The sequence below is a fragment of the Camelus bactrianus genome, chromosome 23, assembly GCF_048773025.1.
Source record: "Camelus bactrianus isolate YW-2024 breed Bactrian camel chromosome 23, ASM4877302v1, whole genome shotgun sequence".
In the NCBI taxonomy this organism is placed as follows: Eukaryota; Metazoa; Chordata; class Mammalia; order Artiodactyla; family Camelidae; genus Camelus; species Camelus bactrianus.
The window spans coordinates 2,846,437-2,867,939 of NC_133561.1; the positions used below are offsets into that span (position 1 = coordinate 2,846,437).

A 21,503-nucleotide genomic window follows, 5' to 3' on the forward strand; every position below is an offset into this window, starting at 1 on the left:
CCTTTTGGTAGCCATAAGTTTGTTTTCTACGTCTTAGATCAGTGTTTTCTCATCAGTCTGTCATAAGTTTGTTCTTGTTTGCCTTGTATTGCTTGCATCTAAGTGGAGCATATTTCCCATAACATGACGATTACAACCAGCATCATACTCCAGCCTTTGTGTGAGAGTGTGTGTGTTTGTGTCTGTCTGTCCATCTTGCCAACCATGGCGTAGCAGATGGCTTTCTGCCAGGGGAGGGAGATTTCATCTCCATAAATACAAATGAAAGGAAATTAAAAGTTATTAAATCAGTCATCATTAAAACGAAATGTTATCTCAATTGTCCCCCCTCCCATGAACCCAAATTCCCATTCCTAGAAGCACTTAGCACCCTTTTTCTACTCTTCTCTGATCCAAGTCTGCCGGCAGCTGCTCATGGTGGTGCTGAGGGAGGGCCGGCAGGGCGAGCCCTCTGGCCCATGGGTCTCAGGGCTTTCGCTCTAGCAGTATGCGTGTCACGATTTTTTATAACTCTTTTCTCTGATTTTCAACAATGCCCATGTATAACAGTTGCCAAGAAAATTCTTATAAATTAATTGATATTACTATTTCAAAAATCATTTTTCAGGGGGAGTATTTGTCTATTTTGTGAATGTGAGGGGTATAGAGAATACAGTGATTTGATTCCAAACACATCATGGGCTATGAAGGAAAGAGAGAGAGACAGAGACAGACAGACAGAATGGAAAAAGGAAGAAAAATAGAAGAAAGAAAGGTAAGAAGGAAGAGAGGGGAGGGGGAGGGAGGGAGAGAGGGAGGCCGGATTAGGTAACGCCTAGAGAAACTTCCCACGGTAGAGGAAAACCTCTTCTGGTCAACGCCAGACTCTTACCGCACTGAAATTTGTACGTAATTTTATTTGCATCACAAGCGCTGCTTCCATTTTTTCTCCAAATTAAACAAAGAGACGTAGCTGCATTTTCAGGCTCCACACAAACTTCAAGCTTAAAATGTCCAGGATCTGTCAAGAAGAGGATGTAAAAATAGGTGATGAGTACTTAGTGCTGTGCCGTAGGCTCCGTGATCGTCTTTGAAACTATATTCACCACACAGAATTTGGCAAGAATCTAGGTTACTTTGGTAAAAGTCTAAGGCCTCTCAGGGTTTTGCATTTCTTGAACGTTTAGTTTATTCTTTTTGAACGTCACACATATTAGTAGCTTTTCATTTAGGATTTATGCTACATTGAAGAAATGGTACTCAAGCAAACGTCCAGATGAAATTGCATTTTTTTGTGTGCATTTTAAAACACTCATTCCATTTTGTTTTCTTATTTATATCTTCAAATTTTCACTTACACTTTGATTGTTTTATTGAATGATCATTACACAGAGCTTGAAGTCTTCCCTCTTGGGAAATGTTATTTTTTTAAGCAGTCATTTTCTATTTTTAATTGGTAATGTATTTCAGAAACCTTTAGAAAAAGTGAATAAGTTAAGTGGCATTTTTTCAAAAACACCAGACTTTGACCTGTTCAAACATTAGCAAGCCCATCAGCGCTCTTGGATTGTTCACAGAGGAGAGAGATTCAGCAAGTTCACGCAGTCCGCAGATCCCTTCTGGAAAGTGCGTGTTGTTGAGGCGGCCTCTGTGGAGCAGACTCCTGGGGTCGCCCCTTCGTCCCCGGAAGCCGCCCTGAGCGCTCTGACGCGCCCGTGACTCAGCTTTGTGGGGTGAACGCACTTTTGCTCCTTCCACAAACATCAAACCTTTGACTTTCCGTTTCCCCTCCAAGATACTGCAGCCACGCTTGGATTTAGAAGGGCTGCTGTGGGCACATCCGTGTCGAACGACTTGAATTAGGTAGAGGAGGAAAAAGCTGAGCAGTCGCTCAGGAGGAGCCACATCTCATCGACGTGAGCCGCCCTCATGAAGTGCAGGGAGGCGGGTGTTCACACGGTTGTTGGATTAATGGGACAAACGCAGAGGCTTGTGGGCGGTCCTGTTGTCACTGGGTCAGGAGAGTGGGAAGTCCACCCCGCTGGCCTGTTCTCCCACCTGCTGATTCCTGTGACCACTGGGAGGCGCCACACGCAAACCTGCCCTGTTGTAAACACACAGACAGAAATCAGTGGACATGTACCTGGTGGAACTTCGAGTTGTAGAGATTTAGGTGGATCGCCACACGAGTCATGTTTTATCTCAACAGTGTGATTTGTGCACGTCTCCAGACCATGCAGCTGGTTCTGCCTACACTCAAGGGGCTCACATGTCACTTCATCACCAGCAGCAAGTTTTGCGCTGTATGTTCCGTTACCGTTGTAAGAGTAATTCACACTGATGCCTTCATATTTATTTTCTGAAAGAAAATTAAACCACGAAGATTGTCCTTTAGTTTTCAGAACGAATAAACCTACATTGCGTAATACAAACTCAACACGTACTTTAAAAAAATAGCAAATCACCAACAAAATATCCCCAGGAACATAAAAAAGGAAAAGGACACACCGGGGGCCTCCATGTCGCTCTTTCGTAATTCCGTCTGTCACCACCCTAGCAAGGACCCCGGCTTGTGAGCTTGTATTTATATGATTGTTGGATTCATGTCTGTCTGTCTTCCTAACTGGACCGTAAATCCCATGAGAGCAAAGTCCTGTCTGTTTTGATCATCACCGCAGATCCAGATCCCTGTGTCACACTTGTCATGAGCAGGGCCTCGGTGACTGTTGAATTACGCAGCAACGCACAGTGCACCTGGCACGTTCCTTCTCCTGCTTTATCACCCCCTTGCTTTCTGAAACGGAGTTCGGGATGACCTCTTTCTCTCGACATGCGGAACATCGTACTTGGAGACCGCAGGTGCCATCATTCCTCCGCTTTTGTAAGATTATGGATAACGATGCCTCCTTAGTGTGAAAATGAGCGTGTAGTCTCACACTCCCCTTTATTCAAATAGATGCCACTGACTGGTGAATATGTCTCTTCAACACCCATTGATATATTCACTCATTTTTTTTTAGTGCAACAAAAATTACGAAGCCCTTATTTAGCTTAAGATGCTGTCCCGAGCACTAGGGATACAAGCGCTAAGCTTTGGGGACCCTAGGATCCAACATGGACACAGGCATAAGCAGGAACCACAGAAAACAGGAAAAACACCTAAAATAAGATCATGCACAAAATAATACGGAGTAAAAGGACAGAGAAGTCGGTTCGGACTGTAGGCACAGGAGAGGTGTCCGGAGGAGGTGACTCCATTTGCATTTTAACTTGGGAGCAGGGCATGGACAGACTGATGGAGGAGGAGGCGCCGGGTGAGGATGGCGTGGGATTCCAAGGGGAGAGGAAGGAGAGCAGGAGGGAAGACGGGGCCCGCAAGAAACGTGTGCTTGAAAAGCTACGTATGCTGGCATGTTACCTAGTGAACAGTGCGAGGAAGCAGTAACACATGAGAAACCTGGTCACGCGGGGTCATATTAATCAAGCAAACACACGAAGGTGGATGTTCACTCTGAATGTGCGGAGAGCCACCGAAGGCAGCGACCCCAGCGGTGAGATCTAGGAACACTTGGAGGCAGGAGCCCTGGCCATGAAGAAGGACCCTGGTTCCACTGAGAACACAGGAAGAATAATGGGAAAAGGACGGGCACAAGCTGTTCTCAAGCACCTGCTCTGAGCTGAACCCTGGCAAGACAGAGAGACAGAGACAGACAGACAGGAGGACTGTTCTCTTCTTGATTAGCCGTGAGGTATTATTCAGATTTCATGTTTCTCATCACCCTGAATCCTCCCCCCAGCCCAAGACAAACTCGTTATCTTATCACTGTATAAAATCCCAAACTAAAGTTAACTGTTTCGCTAGTAACTATCAACCCGGGTCCTCAGAGCCAGGTCCAAGTATGACGTCGAAGCTTCTTGCCCTGAAGGATCTTGGCTTTTAAGAACGGGAGACAACCACCGGCAAGGAGCTAGAGTCAGGGAGTTTAGCTCGCTAGGGAGTGTTGGAAGCTTGGAATAGAGAAGGAAGTAATTTAAGAGCTTTTCTAAAGTGACAGACGTTGCCTTTAATTAAACAAACTTACCACATGCTGGCTTACGAGTTGTAGTAGCTGTAATAGACAAAAAAAAAAAAAAAAAAAAAAAAAAGAATTCAAATTATGAAAGCTGCATTTTAGAATATCTCCGCTCTGTCATTTTGGGGCAGGGCACTTCACAAAGGTTCATCTCCATAAACTGGAGAGGCGACTGAGCTAGGCGGAGCAGATTAACGCAGAGGTGGCGGTGCCTGGTCCCACGTCTTGATCTCAAAACTTCAAAGGTTGTAAACCAAGGAGCTAGTTCTATAAGACATTTTCATGAATTGACTCAATGAGCACAACTGTGACTGTGTCGCATTAAGACCTGGTGGACACACATTGATCACAGAATGGCAATAACGCGGCCGACTGTTCATTTAAAAAGTCTTCATCCCCTTAACGAATCTCAAATACCTTTATAGAATCGCTACCCCTGGAGAGTTCAGTTCACACCTTTGTTTAAAAAAAAGTCAGAGAGTAAGCAAGGGCTGCTTCACTCCCTGGTTTAACTTCTGTAAGCTTCACACAGATACTGGGTCCAGGGCGCCAAACTGTGCTCCCCAGCCCCTGAGACATATCTTGTGTGAGTGCGTGTCTTTGACTGAAGAACTGAGTGGAAATGTGCTTTGTGGAGGCTGAGAGCTCTCCGCTAATCTGATCGTTGAGTTGGAGAAATTGGGGGGAGAATGGTACGCTTGCAGGCTCTGCGTGGCTGACCTCTGATGGACACCCACCAAGTGATGGCCATTCACGCCCTGCCTTTGTCTCCGCGCCCCGCGCGCACGGCTGGGGCCCTGTGATCACTCCCCTGCTACTGACCTCGTGAAACAGAGATCCCCACTGATAGAACTGTCCTTTTTCATCCTAATACCAAAACCCGCTCTTAGAAGCCCTAGCCTAGCTGGTCATTTCTCTGTGCGTCTCATGAAGCACACAACTCTTGAGGGATGCTGCGACCGTGACGTCGTAGGTTGTCACCGCAACACCACGCCCTGAGCTTTAGCTGCCGCACTGCCGACACAGAGCAGTGGTTCTGACTAGCCCTCGGGACTAGAACCCTCAAGTGAACTTCTCCGGGAAAGAGCCCAGGGCGGAGCAAATGGAAGACCCTTCTGTGAGCGTGTCCCAAGCGCGTGGCGGTGGTGTGACTGCATGACTGGGGGTCAGGCTGTCACCTATGGTTGTGGGAGCTGTTGCAGAGTACGTGCTTGCTGCAGTGGTCAGAGAGGATGGTGCAGGGGGTGTGGAGAGCGAATCTGCAAGGAAATGAACAGAGGAACACCGGTTAATGCGTCTGTCACGTTGCAGGGCGAGGCGGAAACGCTTCAGCAAAGACCAACTTAACCGAATCTCTTCCTAGTTTGAATTGACACTCGCTTGTTTTTTAAAACAAGAAAGTGAATCAAAGGTTAATCTACACAAGGCTCTTTAAGATAACTAACAGTTCAAAGGATTGGAACTAAGCATCAGGTAAGCTGAGAGGAAGCCGTTCGTTGCTTGGTACAATTCTGCCTTGATGTGCAGTCCTGCCCAGGCTAGTCCTTACCCGATCAGTTACCACTCTCCTTATTTTAATTACTAACAAGGACACCAGTTACACTTTTGTTCTATTCATTTCATACCAGGCTTTTTACAGATTCAGTGCTCACATCCATTGTGTGAAATGAATATCATTACATCCATTTCTCCAGAAGGGAAAACCAACACACAGAAAGCTAAGAGTCACTTGTCCCAAAGTCAGCTAGGAAATTAAGAGGCTGGATTTGCTCTCAGCTAGATGACACTAAAATCTGTTATCTTTCTTCTTTGCCATAAACTTTTATAACATAAATAATAAAATAAAATAGGCCCAGAAAAAGCTTTCTGGTAAGTTGGGGAGGAGTGTTTTGCCTAATTTAGTAACAATATGTGAAAATTGGTAAAATGGGAAAGCTGCAAGTAATATTTGGTGTGAAATGAAAGAGCTGCATGAAAGTTTCAAGTTTTTATCTCATCATCCAGCACCTAAAACACCTAGAGCATCACGGTCAAACCTGAGGTGGTATTTTTGGTGGTCGAGTTGGAGATGCGTGGAGGCAAGGCAGCGAGGCTGCTGTGTGCGGGGCTGAGGGTGGTTGCTGGTGAGGGAGCAGTGTCTGCGGGCAAGGTGCGGGCTGTCATCCTCTCTCCGGGAGCACCTGCAATCAGACAGGTCGTCAGCAGCGCCACGCACCCCTGCCGCCCGCGCCAGGGCAGGGGCCACGCAGCCAACGTCCGCATGCCCGCTGCTGCTGCAGCCCTCGTGCTACGCCACAACGTATGTGCCTGCAAAACGGGCTGCAAAGCAGCACGGCTTGTGGGAGGGACGAGCTCACGGACAGACGGCTCAGATCCCGCGCAGTTTTGCAAGCACAGCACACATTTGGAAAGGGTCTGGGATCTCCGCCTGGAGGACTGCCCGTGGGAGGGCTGCTTTAGAGAGCCCTGAGAACACGCAGAGTGGGAGCCGCTGGCTGCTGCCGAGACAGCAGGGCTGGAAGTGAGCTCTGAGGGCCAGAGGCTGCGGCCAGGTCTGCACGGGGGCCTGCGGCCCGCCCTGCCCAGCACCTCAGGTGGGACGCGCCTCTCTAGGGAGGGACCCCTGGGTGCAGGTGCTTCGCCTAATTTTCCTGAAGCAGAGCTGGAGGGGATGCTGCCCGTGCAGCTGCTGAGCTCGGGTTTTTTCCTTCCAGCTGAAGGTCCTAATTCTACCTTCTCTACGGAGACCAGGAAAACTCAGACGGGATTGGAGCCCACGAGCCTCCACGTTACACAGACAACATCCCCTCCTCTCCAACCTCATACATGCTAGCAAGTGTAGACCATCAAGGGTGGCCGCCCACGAGACCCCACCCTGTGTCTGGTCAGGACGTTCCATCATCAAGGTCAGAGCACCTACAGCAGGTCGCACCTTCCTCCCAGCACAGGCGGGCCACGGGCGCTCACTGGGTGCCCACCGCCTGCTCAGCACCTTGCTAGTGGTCCCGACAAAGGCAAAGGAAATTCGGACCAGCTCCTATTTGAGTTCATGTGGTTATTTCACCGTCACGATCCCTGGGGTCACTGGTTCAACAGTGTGAGGTTAGTCTTGGATTTGCAGTCGGATCCTCAGTATTCAAGCCCAGCGCACGGGCGCACGTGCTCCGATGCCAGCACGCAGGCGGCCTCCAATCACACATGTACACGTCACGAGGCTTGAACGGGCATCTTCCAAAATTCTGAGTTTGGGTTCTCAGCTCAATCTTCAAAAACCACTAAACTTTCCAAATTTAACTCAATCGTGGAATAGAATGAACAACAGAAACATCAATTTTTCAGCTCTGGCTTCTCAGAGGAAGGTTCCAACAGAGCAAGGAAAAGAGTAGAAAATGCATTTTTTTTTTTATCCTTTAAAAAAAATAGGAGGCACAGAACTGGCCTTCTGCAAATTTTGGGATCAGCCAGGCTTGCCTTCCTCCACACTCTTTTCTTCTCTTTTCGCTTACCCGTGTTCTCTCTGCCCCTCCCAGGTGTCCTTGGTCGTCAGGAGGTTCTGAGGGGCCCTCCCCCACTCGCTAAATCGCCCACCTCCCCTTTCATATGAAAACCACTTCCCTTGAGCAGGTAATCTCAAGGATGGCTTAGGAGTGGTAATTACTATTTTAATTAGGTTAATCAATCTTAATCGATTTTTAACCAGTGGAATGCGCCCCTGTGAGAGGAAGAATTCCTTGATGGGGCAAAGCAGAGTAGTCTGTGTGACAATCAGCCCCCAGGTCATGCCTCCTTCCCGGCCACACCCCGGGAATCCATGGATTTGCTAACAGCGCCACATTTTTTTTACTGCGGTTCCCACGGTAGTGGGAGCCAGGAAACCAGGCAGGGAGGTGAGGGCAGCTCTTTTCCCAGATGTTTAAAGTCTGTGGATTGCCTGTCATGATTTTTCAGGCCAAGGGAAGTGTCTTAACGCTTCAAAATAATAATTACTCTACTTGATATATATTGCTTCCGCGTGGGATTCATACTGAAGGGAAAGTCACTGTGCTGTCAGGCTCCCCACTCACACCTGTCACTTCCAGGCCCTCAGGTCACTAATGGCTACACGTGTCTGTGTGCATTTTTAACCCGAGAAACATGCTTGTTTTCCAGGATAAAAAAGGGCACCGTGAACTGATTAGACAGTGATTTTGGAAAGACCAGGGAGGGGATAGTCTGCAGCTTTTATAGACAGAGGTGCTTAACTGAAAGAATCTTGGTGTTCGAACGGAGAATGTAAGCATCTAATTTTTTTTCAGTCTTTTAATAAACAGTGTACTTGTGGTTACAATTTCTCAGTGCGCTTCATCGATAAGAGGCACGGCCTGCTTTTCATCCGTCTGTTACTGGCAGGAGGTCCTGAAGTAAAGAATCTGCGTACACATTCTTCATCTCTAACGAAAGGAAGTTTTCACTGCGCAGTAACACTTGTCCCAAACAGAAACAGAGGAAGCCCTGAAGAACCCCGTGAACAGGCTTTCCCAGTGCACTCGTAATTCTCATTCTTTAGTATTTCATCTCCATTACAAGGACCTTTGTTACGTGGTCTCCTGGCGGGAGGGTAACTATGAAAGGATGAATTTCCAAATTCATCAACCAGCAAATGCGACCCGTGGACCAGCGCTTGGATTCCCTCCCCGCGTCGTTAAATGGTGTCCGTGCGCTCTTCGTAGCTGCACGAGTCTAGGCGGCCGGCAGCCCGGACTTGGCGCGGCCCGGGAGCGGGGCTGACGCTGCGGGGCAGGCGTCCGGGCGCCACGGCCGGCAGAGGGCGCCAGCGGGCCCGCGGGCGCCGACAGGTGCAGCGTCCGCGCTGACGGACGCCGATGGCCGGAAGGTGAGGTCATTGCATCAACACCTCCCCAGCGCAGGTGAAAATTTCAAATACCGAGAGGTTATAAGCAGCAAACTGGTATTACAGTTTACCAAAGTGGGAAATGGCTCCGTCTCTTCAAGAGCCAGTCTGCCCGTATTTCAGTTCACCTGGCGGGAGGGCAGCCAGAAACCTCCATCAAGATGGTGCTCAAAACTCTGCACATACCCTGGGCCGCAAGTCCGGGCCGGAGCTCCCCACGCTTGTGCTCCAAGCCAAGACTGATGACCTTACTGAACACAGAGCTCAGTCTCTGATCAGAGCATGTCTAGAAACTGTCTGCTTCACAAAGGACCAACAAGCAGATCGGGGTGCCCCCGGATTCCAGGGGCATCCGGGGCTACGCCGGGCAGAAACACCTCCTACGGTAGCCTGATATTTTGCTATGAACTTGGCCACAGTACCTTAAATTCTACCATTAGGATGCACAACCCTAATTTATTAATTTTTGAAAAATAATGCAGCTATTGCTAGAAGAAATCCAAATAACTAAACTGGATTGTTAATCCTCAGTGTGGTTAAAAAAAAAAATGAACTGTCTGTCTCTGATAATTTTCTGATATTGAGAATCTGAAACTGAACCAAGAAAGATTCTACTCCAGGGTAAGAGCCAGGGAGGGCGGGGCCGACCCAGACCCGCAGCAGGGAGTTCTGACCTGTCGGGCCGACAGGAAGCCTAGGTGAGCGGGACCAGGAGAATGATGTGGTTGGCAGAGACAGATCAGGGAACACCGAAAACACCCCCAACCCGGATTTTGCCCAGGCGGACTTCCCTCGCCCCCTGCTCCCTGACAGCCCCAGGGCATCACTTCAGTCAGCCAACGTTTCATTCACACCTGGATGTTCTGTGTTTTACACACTTTGTAAGATCACACACAAAGAACCTAAACACTTAAAGAAAAACTGTTCTGATGACTTTAAAATTTAAAAAAAGAAGAAGAAATAAAGAAAAAACAGAAAGAGAGCCAAGTCTCCCTAACCCCATCTGAGTTAGGATGTCCGCCAACCTGTGACAGCAGGAGTCCCATTGTGAGCCGTATGGTCCCAGGAGACTTCCGCGGTGGGGCTGCCTGGGTTTAGAGGAGGCACGGTCTCTGAGGCGGCCTTGCCTGGTTCAGAGATGCTTGCGGGTGAGAATGCAGTGGTGCGAGCAGGAAAGGGGTCACTTGGAGGCAGACTTGTGGACGCCTCTGTTGTGTTCAGTCCTGCCACAGTCATGAGAGATGCAGGGAGGAGAAAATCAACAGGTGAGGTGAATCATATCCTGAAACGTCAGCCCATCTGAGCCTACTGACTCCCATCCATGACGATGTGTACTTAAATGTGCATACATGTACGTGTGTGCCCATGCACACACCACACAGCTGTGAGTCACGGTGTATATGTGTATAGGCGTGTGCATTTGAAAGTGCACACACGTATGTGCACCTGCATAGATACAGCTGTAGATGCCATCAGAGGTGTAGATATAATAGATTAAGATTGAAAACAAACTCAGCAGTAGAGTGTGTGCCTCTCAAGCAGGAGATTCCGGGTTCAGTCCCCAGTCCCTCCACTAAGATAAATAAATAAATAAATAAATACAACTTAATTACCTCCCCTGCACCCCCCAAAAGTATATAGCACTATATGTCAGTTATATCTCAATTTTTAAAAACTGGAAGAAAAATACTTTGAAAAAATGTCTAGGGGAAGGGTATAGCTCAGTGGCAGAGCACATGCTTAGCATGCATGAGGTCCTGAGTTCAAGCCCCAGTACCTCTATTTTAAAAAAGTCTAAAATAAATAAATAAAAATAGTAAAAGCCATGGAACAGTTGCTAAAGGTAAAAATGGGGAAATGGAGCTAAAAGCAACTAGTCTCTGACCTCTTCCCACTTAATTGCTAGATTCTCAATGTGCAAAGCAACTAGGTTCAGAAGGATAAAATCCAAGGCATAAAGATGACTCCAAGAAATTGTAAAGAAAGAAAGAAGGAAGGAAGGAAGGAAGGAAGGAAGGAAAGAAAGAAAGAAAGAAAGAAAGAAAGAAAGAGAGGAAGGAAGAAAGAGAGGAAGGAAAGAAAGAGAAATTGTAAAAGATGTATCAATGAAGAAAAGAATAAAGATAAAATTGGGACGTGATTATGCAGAGGGCTAGGGTTCCAGGAGAAAAAAATAAAAGACCAAACTTCTAAAAGGCACACACTGATTTTTTTTTTTAATTGATCAAATTCAAACAAAGCGAAGGCCAGGTAAAAGACTGGAAGCCAAATTTCATAAACAAATAGACGAATGACCCAAGTCTATAAAAATGGGTTTTTTTCATGACAACGAAAGAAACACAATTTGAGATACTGATATACCATCTCCCACAGCCCCAGTGCACCTCAGAAGAAGAAAGCTGAGAGGAGGCGGGGTGTGGTGGTGCTCACACAGCTGGCCTGAGAGCAGAGCGGGCCAATGGCACCGCGTGCTGAAGCCTCTGCGTCGCGCTCTCTTGCCCGGAAACAGTGCTCCTTTATCTCAGAGAATGGGGGAGTTCGCCAGTTGTTTTAAAAAGGCAAAACAGCACTGTGATCGCTGAAGATTAGGATTATAGAGGTGTTTCCCTAATGTTCTCTGTTTGACATGTATTTACTTCTACGAATAGCACATTTTATGTTTTTCAATGTCTAATTAGTGAAAAATGGAGCTATATGCCACTAGTAGTTTTGTTCATTCAGCTCAACAAGGCTGGATGAGACAGCACAGCACAGATAGGGGAAGGGGGGACAACTGGGGGGGCTAGAAAAGGGGCAGAAATGCTAAGACAGGACAGAACTGAGAACAGGAACGGAGGGTCACTGACTAGGAACAGGAAGATGACACAGGGAGGACCCAGCTTCACTCGTGAATGTCACAGGTGACGTGAAATCCATGTTTGCTAAATACACATAAACCCTCTCTGAGCCCTGTAGACCCCCCTCCTCCCCTCCACGCCAGCGCCCAGGAAAGACCGCAGAGCGGTCTGTGATTACAGAGCCCCAAAGGGTCGCACGGTTGTTCTGTGTGTTATTTTCCAAAGAAAATGTCCAACCTCTAAAATTTCACATCCTAATAACTCACAAATACATATTTTTACTAATACATTTTCACCCTTAATTACATGCCATCACATCCAACTAAGTAACAGGCAAGGAATGTCTTCCTGTCTTTGGTGCAAAATCATAAATCTAACCTGTGTTCGTTCTCTCATTGATATATGTTGACTAAAAGGTGGGAATGACTGCCCTCTCCAAAAAGAATAAAAATTTAAAAATTAAAAAAAATAAACGTTCTCATCGCAAGAAAAAATTTATTAAAAAAAACATGTCAGGGAGGTGGAGGGGGGAGAGAAGATGGAAGAGAGGGAAGGAAGGGCTTGAAGTTCTGTCCAATAACATTAATTCACGTTCATCATTAGAGACTAGACCCATTATTTGTTTGCTATGTTTAGGTTGAACTCACTTGGGAGTGGCAGGGTTCCGATGATCCCTTTTGCTTTGAGGAAAATGTTGCAACCTTCTCCCTGTATCACCCACTCCATCCTTTTGTCAGATTTGAATTACAGAGAAGGAGAGTCACCCCAAACACCCCACAGGACAGTGCTCTACCGTTCTGAAGAGCCGCACCCCTAAGGCACTCTGGTCTGGAGCACATTTAGTCCCTGGTGTGTGAAGAAACGGTGTTCTGAGAGCCACCCTCCCACCCAGAAGTCCCGTCACCCTTGCACTCATTCTAAAGCTCCGTGCACACTCCCTGGGTTCATAAATAAGAGTTTAATTTAGGGTTAGGAGACGCGCGCTCCAGTTGCCAATCCCACGCGGTCCCCGCGCGCACGCTTTGCAGATGCGCTGGTTCCCACTGGTCTCCGTCCTGCTGGCGGTGTTTGGCAGGGGCCGTCCTGGATTGGCACCTGGGAATCACGGTTCTAACTCACCTGGCTCCATCCCCGGGAGGCTTGCGGTAACAGAGTCCATGCAGAGATTGTGGAAGCTCTCCGCAAGGTGAGGGTCACCTATCGTTTCAAACATTCACTCCCCTTTCCACCCCGTTCCCACCCCACCTGCAGAAGCAACCGGTCTCTGTGGTTGAGATGAACTTATCCTCCCGCAAAGGAGGAATGCCCAGCTGCGCCCCAGTAGGTGGCATAAGCCAATCACAATCCGCTAAGCGGCAGCGACTTTCGTGTACGGATGGAACCTCTCGAGGCACTATAAAACTACAAAGTCCCAATATTACGCCTTTTAAAATTAAGACCGCACGCTTCTTACGCATATTCAGGAACATTTTGTTACAGTTCTTTGTTTCTGAAGTTCGGCATGAATTTTTCTTTAATTACAGAAATAGTTCCTTTAATAATCCAGTTCTCAGAACACTGTGAATGTGCCTCACTAGAACTGTGCCTTATAATGGTTACATCAGGTTATCTTAACGGCTTTACCTACCATTGCATAATGTCAACCATATAACTGATCAGGAAATCAAATAATATAATTTCATAACAGTAACACTTTAGCGATGTAATTAACTTTTAACCAGATGCAATCTAATTTCTCTCTCTTCTTTTGCACGTGATATGTATGAATTTATTGTCAGCATCTGCATTGCTTAAATTTATCTCAGGATTAGGACAACTTGTTAAAACTGAATTCAGTTGTGACAATAGAATTTGGAAATGATTATGACAAACTATCTTAAATAATGTCAAAGCTTTTCTCTTGCAGGAATTTATATGTATGTAATTATGTTTAGAATTCTCTCTAATTTCTCACATAGCTCCTTCACTATGAAGTTTTGTGATCAAACTAAAATAAATAAATTTATTTACAATGTTAAAATTAAAAAAGAGGTTGGAAATCTACCATGTGATTTGCTGTCCATATAAGAAAGGCTATACTTTATACACAAAATACATTTACAAGTAATAATATATATGTTCAGGTAGTTACCAAAACTTATAAGCAGGCATATTATGATCAAGAGAAGGTCAAGGACCATTCATGATTATAAAGCTTGTCCTTAAAAACGATTTCACTAGATGATAATGGAAAATTCTATCAATATTAAGTATATAAAATTGGCAACAAAAAATAAAGTAAGTAAAATCCAAATATTAATTCCTACCGTTAGTTGTAGTATCCACACCTTGTCCTGCAAAAAAAAAAAAGCATCTCTTAGAAAGATTCAAACTTCATACACACATGTGTAAATGTAAGTTAGATTTATGTATATACATGCATATACATGCGTGTGTGTGTGTATGTATATACACCTCTGTTAGTTCACATTTACAAAGTGGCAACTTTCAGTACCTTTTACCCCAATGAAACCATATTCCTCCTATTGCTATCACGTTTACAAAGCCCAGGTGTGTCAAAACTATGCTATTAGGTTTTGAAATCTCAGGTAAAATTTAAAAACATAATAGAATAAAGGAGAGCTACTGGAATTAATTTCTTGTCTGCAAAAGACTTTGAAAAGACTTCTCAAAAGGTTTTCCCAAGTGCATTCATTTATTGAGATAACGATTACTGATTGACTGGATAGGTCGGACCCTCTCGTGTTTAAGACACCTGCCTGCCTTGGGATTCCATGCTCTGAGGACACACTGATGGGAAAAAACATTCTCCCCCAGAAGCGCCATCAGAGGTGCATGATCCTGTATTCTTCAATTACACCCCCCTGGTTTGTTCTACGAAATAAAATGTTTCTTTTTATTTTACGCACATATACGAAATATACAATATATAAATGTGCATAATTATTACAAGATATAGTTTAAAATACATAGACCATGTTCTTATTCTCTCACTATATTGTCTACTTTTCCTGAATCATTCATACTTAAGTATTGTTTTAAGTTTACATTATTTGCATCTGCATCCTTGCCCTGTTTACTCAGCGTTTACCCTTCTACCCGATATAAAATAACTTTCTTTTCATTTTTATCTTCCCATTAATAATCTTCCTTCTCCTCTCATTTTTTAAAATTTTATGTAGTCTTTCTTTTTCAGTTGATTTGGGGGGGTGGTAATTAGGTTGATCTGTTTAATTTTAGAGGAGGTGCTGGGGGCTGAACCCAGTACCTCGTGTGTGCTGAGCACACGCTCTACCACTTGAGCTGTTCTCTGCCCCTCCTCTCATTTATTCTTATTTCCTTCTAAATTAGGTTCTTAGAGTTGTGATTTGCAAAAGAAGGAATAAGGGAAATAAGATATCGGTGTAGCAGTAGCTAACATCGCTCATGTTTTAAGCAAAAGGAAGAAGAGCCATCATGGTAACGGCTTGGAAGGAATTTCCCGTATCGCCGCATTCAAAATGTTCAAGTTGGTCTGCATGTGTGAACACACTTCATGTAATACCTGTCTCCTCTCTATCTGGGAAACAGAGAAGCTTTTAAATGTCTAAACCTGTTTGATGTGCTCCTTCTCAATAGAAACACTTAAATCCTTGGAGCTTCAGATGAGTTAATTTGATTCAGTTAGGTCCAAGGCAGATTTATGGTTTTGCTGGCACGCTATTAGTGGCTCGTTTCAAGCATGGTGAAGGTTTCCTTTGCCCTGAAAAGCTCATAATCCGTAAGACATATAGATAAACAGAGAGAGGTGGAGACGGCCGTAGCCTCCAGCGGTCTGCAGAGACACTTAGGTTATCCATGCACCTGACTATGACTAAAAGCTAAAATTCCTTCCATCTGAGATCAGCAAGAATCATATAATAAGACGAGGAGGCGGGGAGGAGGAACCAAGTAGCCTTGGTTACGTAACAAAGAGCCTTGCACATAATAAGTGGTGGATAAGTCACTGTTGGATGATTCGGAGCATGAGCAAACGCAAGGGAGAAACCCGGCAGGCCTGGAGACAACGGCCTGGGGAGAAACGCCAAGAGCGAGTGTTAGAAACCTGATCCCGAGGCCGGACTTTCTTTCCTGCATGACGGAATCAATTCATATGGAGGAGAAATCGAAACATAGATCTGATGACAGAGAAGAGAGGAACCTTAGCGGTGCCTGTGCTAGCTCCATCGCTGACTCCACAGGTCGGACTGTCTACGGCTCCCACCCGCCCATCTGTGGCCACTGAAATACGTAGTGCAAAGGACACGGAGCATTTTATAAAAAGGAGTTATAACTTGTCACCTATTTATTGGGGACATGAGAAACACGATGAGGGGCTGATAAGGAAGCTGTTTCTTCTTTTCTCACTTAAGCGCTATGAATCCTAGAGTCAATATGACAGAAATGTTTCTGACCCATTTATCAGGCCACATACATGTTAACAGCTCCGGAGATATTCATTTAATTCCAATCAGTTCGAAAGCAATGCATTTTTTTAAAGGAAAGCGATGATGTGTAGCGTTTTAATCTACGTCTTGAAAAGGAGAGCAAACTGTTACCAAAATGAAGATGAAAGTTTGTAGAGATTTATCTTTTTTAAGAATGTTTCAAGAAACAATACTTTATTTTAATAATATTTTATTATTATTCTAGAATATATTATCCTAACAGTATTTTATTGTTACTAACCGCTAATATTCATTGTTTCCTGAGTGCCAGGCACTACGCTAAGCCCTCTGCTTGCATTTTCTTTCCTAAGCATCACAGTGGCTCCCAGAAGCTTAGAGACGGCAGGGGCCGTGGCTGAGTTCTCGGGGCTGGTCCGTGCGAGCCCGGACTTGGCCTGAGCCCATCTGACTCCACAGGACCGGCTCTCCACCTTCAGGCATCCCGCTTTCCCCATCATCTCGTCCTGCAAGCTTTTCCTCACATCCGACCTTTCAGCAAGGACATTATTCTAGCCAGTGCTACAGGTTCCATAGAGACTGGTGTTTGTTAACAGCTCATAAGCTAAGTAAAAACAAAAAAGCATCTTAATCAGGATTGCTCCGCAGAGCAAGTGATCAGTCGTGCTACACCTGCTAAAGTGAACTTAACACTGAACACAGACTTTCAGATTAAATGCAGTGTGCTGAGTGAATGCTCTGCGTATGTCACAGACAGAGAAAATGCAGCAGTGTGTCCATCTACTGCAGGATGTTATTTCACCAGGAAAGTCAACCAAACAACAGTAACATCCAACAAAGTATTGCAGCTCCCCACACACCTCTTGTTTAGCTGTGAAGTGGCTTCCGGAGCTTGGAACAGAGAAATACCTCGTCTGTGTAACTACATACCTATCTGTGCCGCCATCTACGTATTCCTGATCTGATCATGCCCCCACAGCCAACATTTCCCCCGAACCTTTTAATCCTCAATACCAGAAAATCCAGCATCCATGGAAAACAGCGTAATATCTAAAAACCGATCACTCTCCTTTTTCTTCTGCCTTCGTGCTGGCTTCCCACAAAGGATCCCCGAGTTGAATATGCATTTTTTCTACCAATCTATCTCAAAATCTGATCCTAAATTCTCCCACCAAGTGATAGTAAAACACAATAGCATTCCTCATGCTTTATTTCACCTTCTTTGTAGAGGACTACACACACAGACACACACAGACGCACGCAGACACACAGAGACACGCAGACACGCACAGACACACACAGACACAGACACACGCAGACACACGCAGAGACACCAGCCTCCTGTCATTTTGAAAGACAACTCCGAGCCCTCGGCATCACAGTTGAGACTTGGGATGCGACTAAAATGACTTGTTTCACAGTCACAAAACCCTATAGGCAGATATACCGTCTCTGTAGCACTCAGGTAATATCTAAAGGACATATTTCCCCCCTCCCCCCAAAAATGATCCAACGACTTTTACAGAAACATCAGCGGGACACCAACAAGCACTCCCGCAGAGCCTGGCTCCCCGCATGAGGAAAGGCAGCGGGTAGGTGAAGTGATGTGCGTCCTCAGAGGGGACCGCACCAGCAGCCGTCTGCACAAGGTGTCAACATCTCACCCCATTTTGTAACTCTTCCTCAGTTCTCTGAGCAGTGATTTCAAGTGTCTGTTGCATTTCGTGAACCGGACATCATCAGAACATTAGCAAAATCACAGCAGGAGGGACCAGCGCTGAACAAGACCTGGTAAGAGTGCTTGTAGGAGTCATTTAGTTGTGTCACGATCTACCCATTTGGCTGCTGGGTTTAGCCACGGAGTGATCTGCCTGGCCAACCAGGTCACCTCCGCTGTCTGGAGTGGGTGACAGCCCTAGTTCGTGCATCACTTGAAAGCAACCATTTACAGTTAGTGGAGTCACATGAACCCAAAGCAAATAAAACATCTGCCTAAAGCACTCAATAACCAGTGCATAATAAATGCCCGCTTAACATTAGGAGGCTGTGTCCATATAAATAACGTTACAACGTATGTAAACATTATCTGTGAATAATGCTGGGAGGGTGTGGAACGCGGGGAAAGAAAAATGTGAAACAGTAACAAATAAGAGGGCACGTACTTAGGGTGTGACAATGAAAGAAAAGCAGCATCAAACACCGCGTTTCTCTAAGTCTAAGCTGCGCCGAGTGTGCCCTTAAGCTCTGCGCCCACGTCTCGCCAGGTGAGCACAATAAAGCAGAGTGCCGCCGTGCACCTGCGGCTTCCGTGTGTTACCCTTTGACTTTTACTTCTGGGGGCAACATTTTCTACACCTTCTTTTTCCTTTGTAAGTGCCTGTTTTCATCATTTAGACAAAGGAATATTTAGAAATATCCCAGTAGGTGGCACCATAGCACCAGAAATCTGTAGATCATTTGTGCTTTAAACCTGTGCCTGTGAATCACCCATGGAATTGACGAGGTACAAGAAACAGAGGAAAATGTAGATAACAGACCACTTGATCTTCAAAGCTGTGTTATTCTAATACATGTATTGCTACCGAATTTACCTTTCCCAATATGTTTCTTTTACAACTCAAAATGTTTAAGTGATGGCAAATCAGTTACCTTGAAGTCACACCCCTAAGTCCCCCATCAGAGATTTCAGCAAAAAACTAAGGAATTAATGGAGTGAAAATGACATTTCAAAAGACGTACTCGGGCTTTACATACCAACCATTACCACCACCCCTCTCCCCCCCACCCCAGCCATTCCTATCTCCCCTCCCCCCACCCTTCCCTTACCTCTGCAAAAAGAATGGAATGCCATTTCCAAAGGGATTTAAACCTGTCTAGTTCAGTAAATCTGAGAAAAATACAAGGACAGAAGGGGGAAACAGAAGAGACAACATAAATGCTTATTTTCAGCGTCCAGCCTAAAATTAATGGTGGCATGTCTTAAAAGTTGAGAATGCAAACCTGACCTCCATAGACACAAAGGCCACCCAAAAATGGAAAAAAAGCAAATCAGGACAAAAATAAGGGTCCACGAAAACAGATATGTACGGTTTTCCTTGCTCACTAAGTATATAATAATAGTAAAGCAGGAAGATAAAAATGAAAGGATTGCACTTTTACTTATTCTGCAAATCTGATATAGAGTTCACAGACAGCAAACCCAAGGAGTCACAACAAATTAATAAGCATCTCTGGAGAAAGCTCTCCGTGCAAGTGACAAGCGAGGCATTATCTGGATTTCAGAGACCACAGGACAGTCTTCCTTCTTTCCATCAGTAAATACAATAATCGCAGGAACAGTTTACTGAAACAGTGTGTATCAGACAGTATGCAGACCTCTTTGCATATTTTTGCCCTTAAATATCCCAGAAAGTTAATGAGTTGGCAATTATTTTTCCTATTTCACAGGAAATGAAACTGAGACTTACAAGAGTTTAGTAAATCATTCGCAGACACACTCAGGAAGGAGCAGATGGACAGAAGACTGTCCACGGCTCGTTTTCTTATTATTTATGCAGACTTTGTGCTAAAGCATTGGGTCTATTGTTATCAGCGCCCAAAATCCCACAAACCAACCAGAAAATAATTTTAGACATCTCAGTGGGTATAGAAACCTAAGATTTTAATATCTATTGACATGTAGCTCCTTTGATAGGTAAGGAAACTAAGGCCCAGTGAGTTTAAATGCCTTTCTGACTTCATGCAATTTAGTTACAGCCATAATGTACACATTCCACCAATTACACAGAATTTCAACAGACCTTTTTGGCGGCCTCACTCTTAAATGCAATAGTCATCCAAGAAACACAGACAGAAGCCTTTAAGGACAGAGACCAAGAGAAACAAAAGGGAGACCCGGGAGAAACAAGACAGTACAAGACCCTGAAACCAACTGCAATTCATCTTCTCAGAAATGAGACAACATTGCATCTGTGGGCAAAACAAGGGGAGATAAAAACAATACTCCAAGATCAAGCAAGGAAGTCAATAGATGCTGGCTACAATTTTTGAGAATAAAAGAAAAAAGAAACAGCAGGACAGCAGAAAATACCATTTAAAGGTGCTGAAATCACCTAGTGTTTGTTTTGGCTTCTGGGAAAATGGAGGATGGGGAGGAGGATGGGGAAGACGATGGGGGGAGGATGGGGGAGGAGGATGGGGAGGAGGATGGAGGATGGGGAGGAGGATGGGGAGGGGGATGGGGAGGAGGATGGGAGGGGGATGGGGAGGATGGGGGAGGAGGATGGGGAGGGGGATGGGGAGGAGGATGGAGGATGGGGAGGAGGATGGGGAGGGGGATGGGGGAGGATGGGGAGGGGGATGGGAGAAGGGTGGGGAGGAGGATGGGGAGGAGGATGGGGAAGACGATGGGGGGAGGATGGGGGAGGATGGAGAGGGGGATGGGGAGGAGGATGGGAGGGGGATGGGGGAGGATGGGGGAGGAGGATGGGGAGGAGGATGGGAGAAGGGTGGGGAGGAGGATGGGAGAAGGGTGGGGAGGAGGATGGGGAGGAGGATGGGGAAGACGATGGGGGGAGGATGGGGGAGGATGGAGAGGGGGATGGGGAAGACGATGGGGGGAGGATGGGGGAGGATGGAGAGGAGGATGGGGAGGAGGATGGAGGATGGGGAGGAGGATGGGGAGGGGGATGGGGAGGAGGATGGGAGGGGGATGGGGAGGAGGATGGGTGGAGGATGGGGGAGGATGGAGGGAGGAGGATGGGGGCAAGGACCAATCCTACTTACTGTAGACCTTACAGAACTGTTTAAACATTCAGCTCACACACACACACATGAATAAAAACACAAGTAAAAAGGAAATGTATCAGTCTGCAAAGCTGAGCTGACAATAAACAGGGCAAATACACAGGCCCCTGGGAGGAGAGATAAAATTTTAAATTCATAATTTTTTAAATGCAGCAATCACACCCATCTGTCTCCCAGCAGCCGTCACGTGCAACAACACAAGCATTCCTGCTCGTCTGTAGGTGCATGCAAGTGTGCACTCATCCCCGAAAGCAGGCGTGCATTTGTATGTCTTTTATATTTGGCTTAAAGCATCATGTTATCAATTTCTGCCATTTCAATTAACTAAACAAATAACAAGAAAAAATTAATACACACAAGATGACCATCTATAAAAGATTAGTCACTTTGCCTTACTTTCTATCTTAAAATACTTATCTATAAATCACAGGGGGGAAAACAAGATTGTTACTTCCTGTGTGATGACAGCCAACCTGAGATCCTTGATTCAGAT

At 45.7% G+C, this 21,503-nt stretch overlaps 1 protein-coding gene across 4 annotated transcripts in view; it reads right to left on the bottom strand.

Moving 5' to 3' along the window:
* The window catches only part of PTPRC (protein tyrosine phosphatase receptor type C), a 103,060-nt gene that overhangs the window by 41,720 nt on the left and 39,837 nt on the right, over positions 1–21,503 (bottom strand). The window contains exons 3-9 of one of the 4 annotated variants that reach the window (XM_010956271.3): positions 14,087–14,113; positions 9,969–10,166; positions 6,089–6,232; positions 5,231–5,311; positions 4,062–4,088; positions 2,123–2,338; positions 872–1,000 (exon numbers count right to left, since the gene is read on the bottom strand). In XM_010956271.3, the coding sequence (XP_010954573.1) occupies positions 872–1,000; positions 2,123–2,338; positions 4,062–4,088; positions 5,231–5,311; positions 6,089–6,232; positions 9,969–10,166; positions 14,087–14,113 (822 nt within the window). The remainder of the gene's footprint in view (positions 1–871; positions 1,001–2,122; positions 2,339–4,061; positions 4,089–5,230; positions 5,312–6,088; positions 6,233–9,968; positions 10,167–14,086; positions 14,114–21,503) is intronic. The other 3 variants (XM_010956273.3, XM_010956274.3, XM_010956275.3) reach the window with 3 other exon arrangements.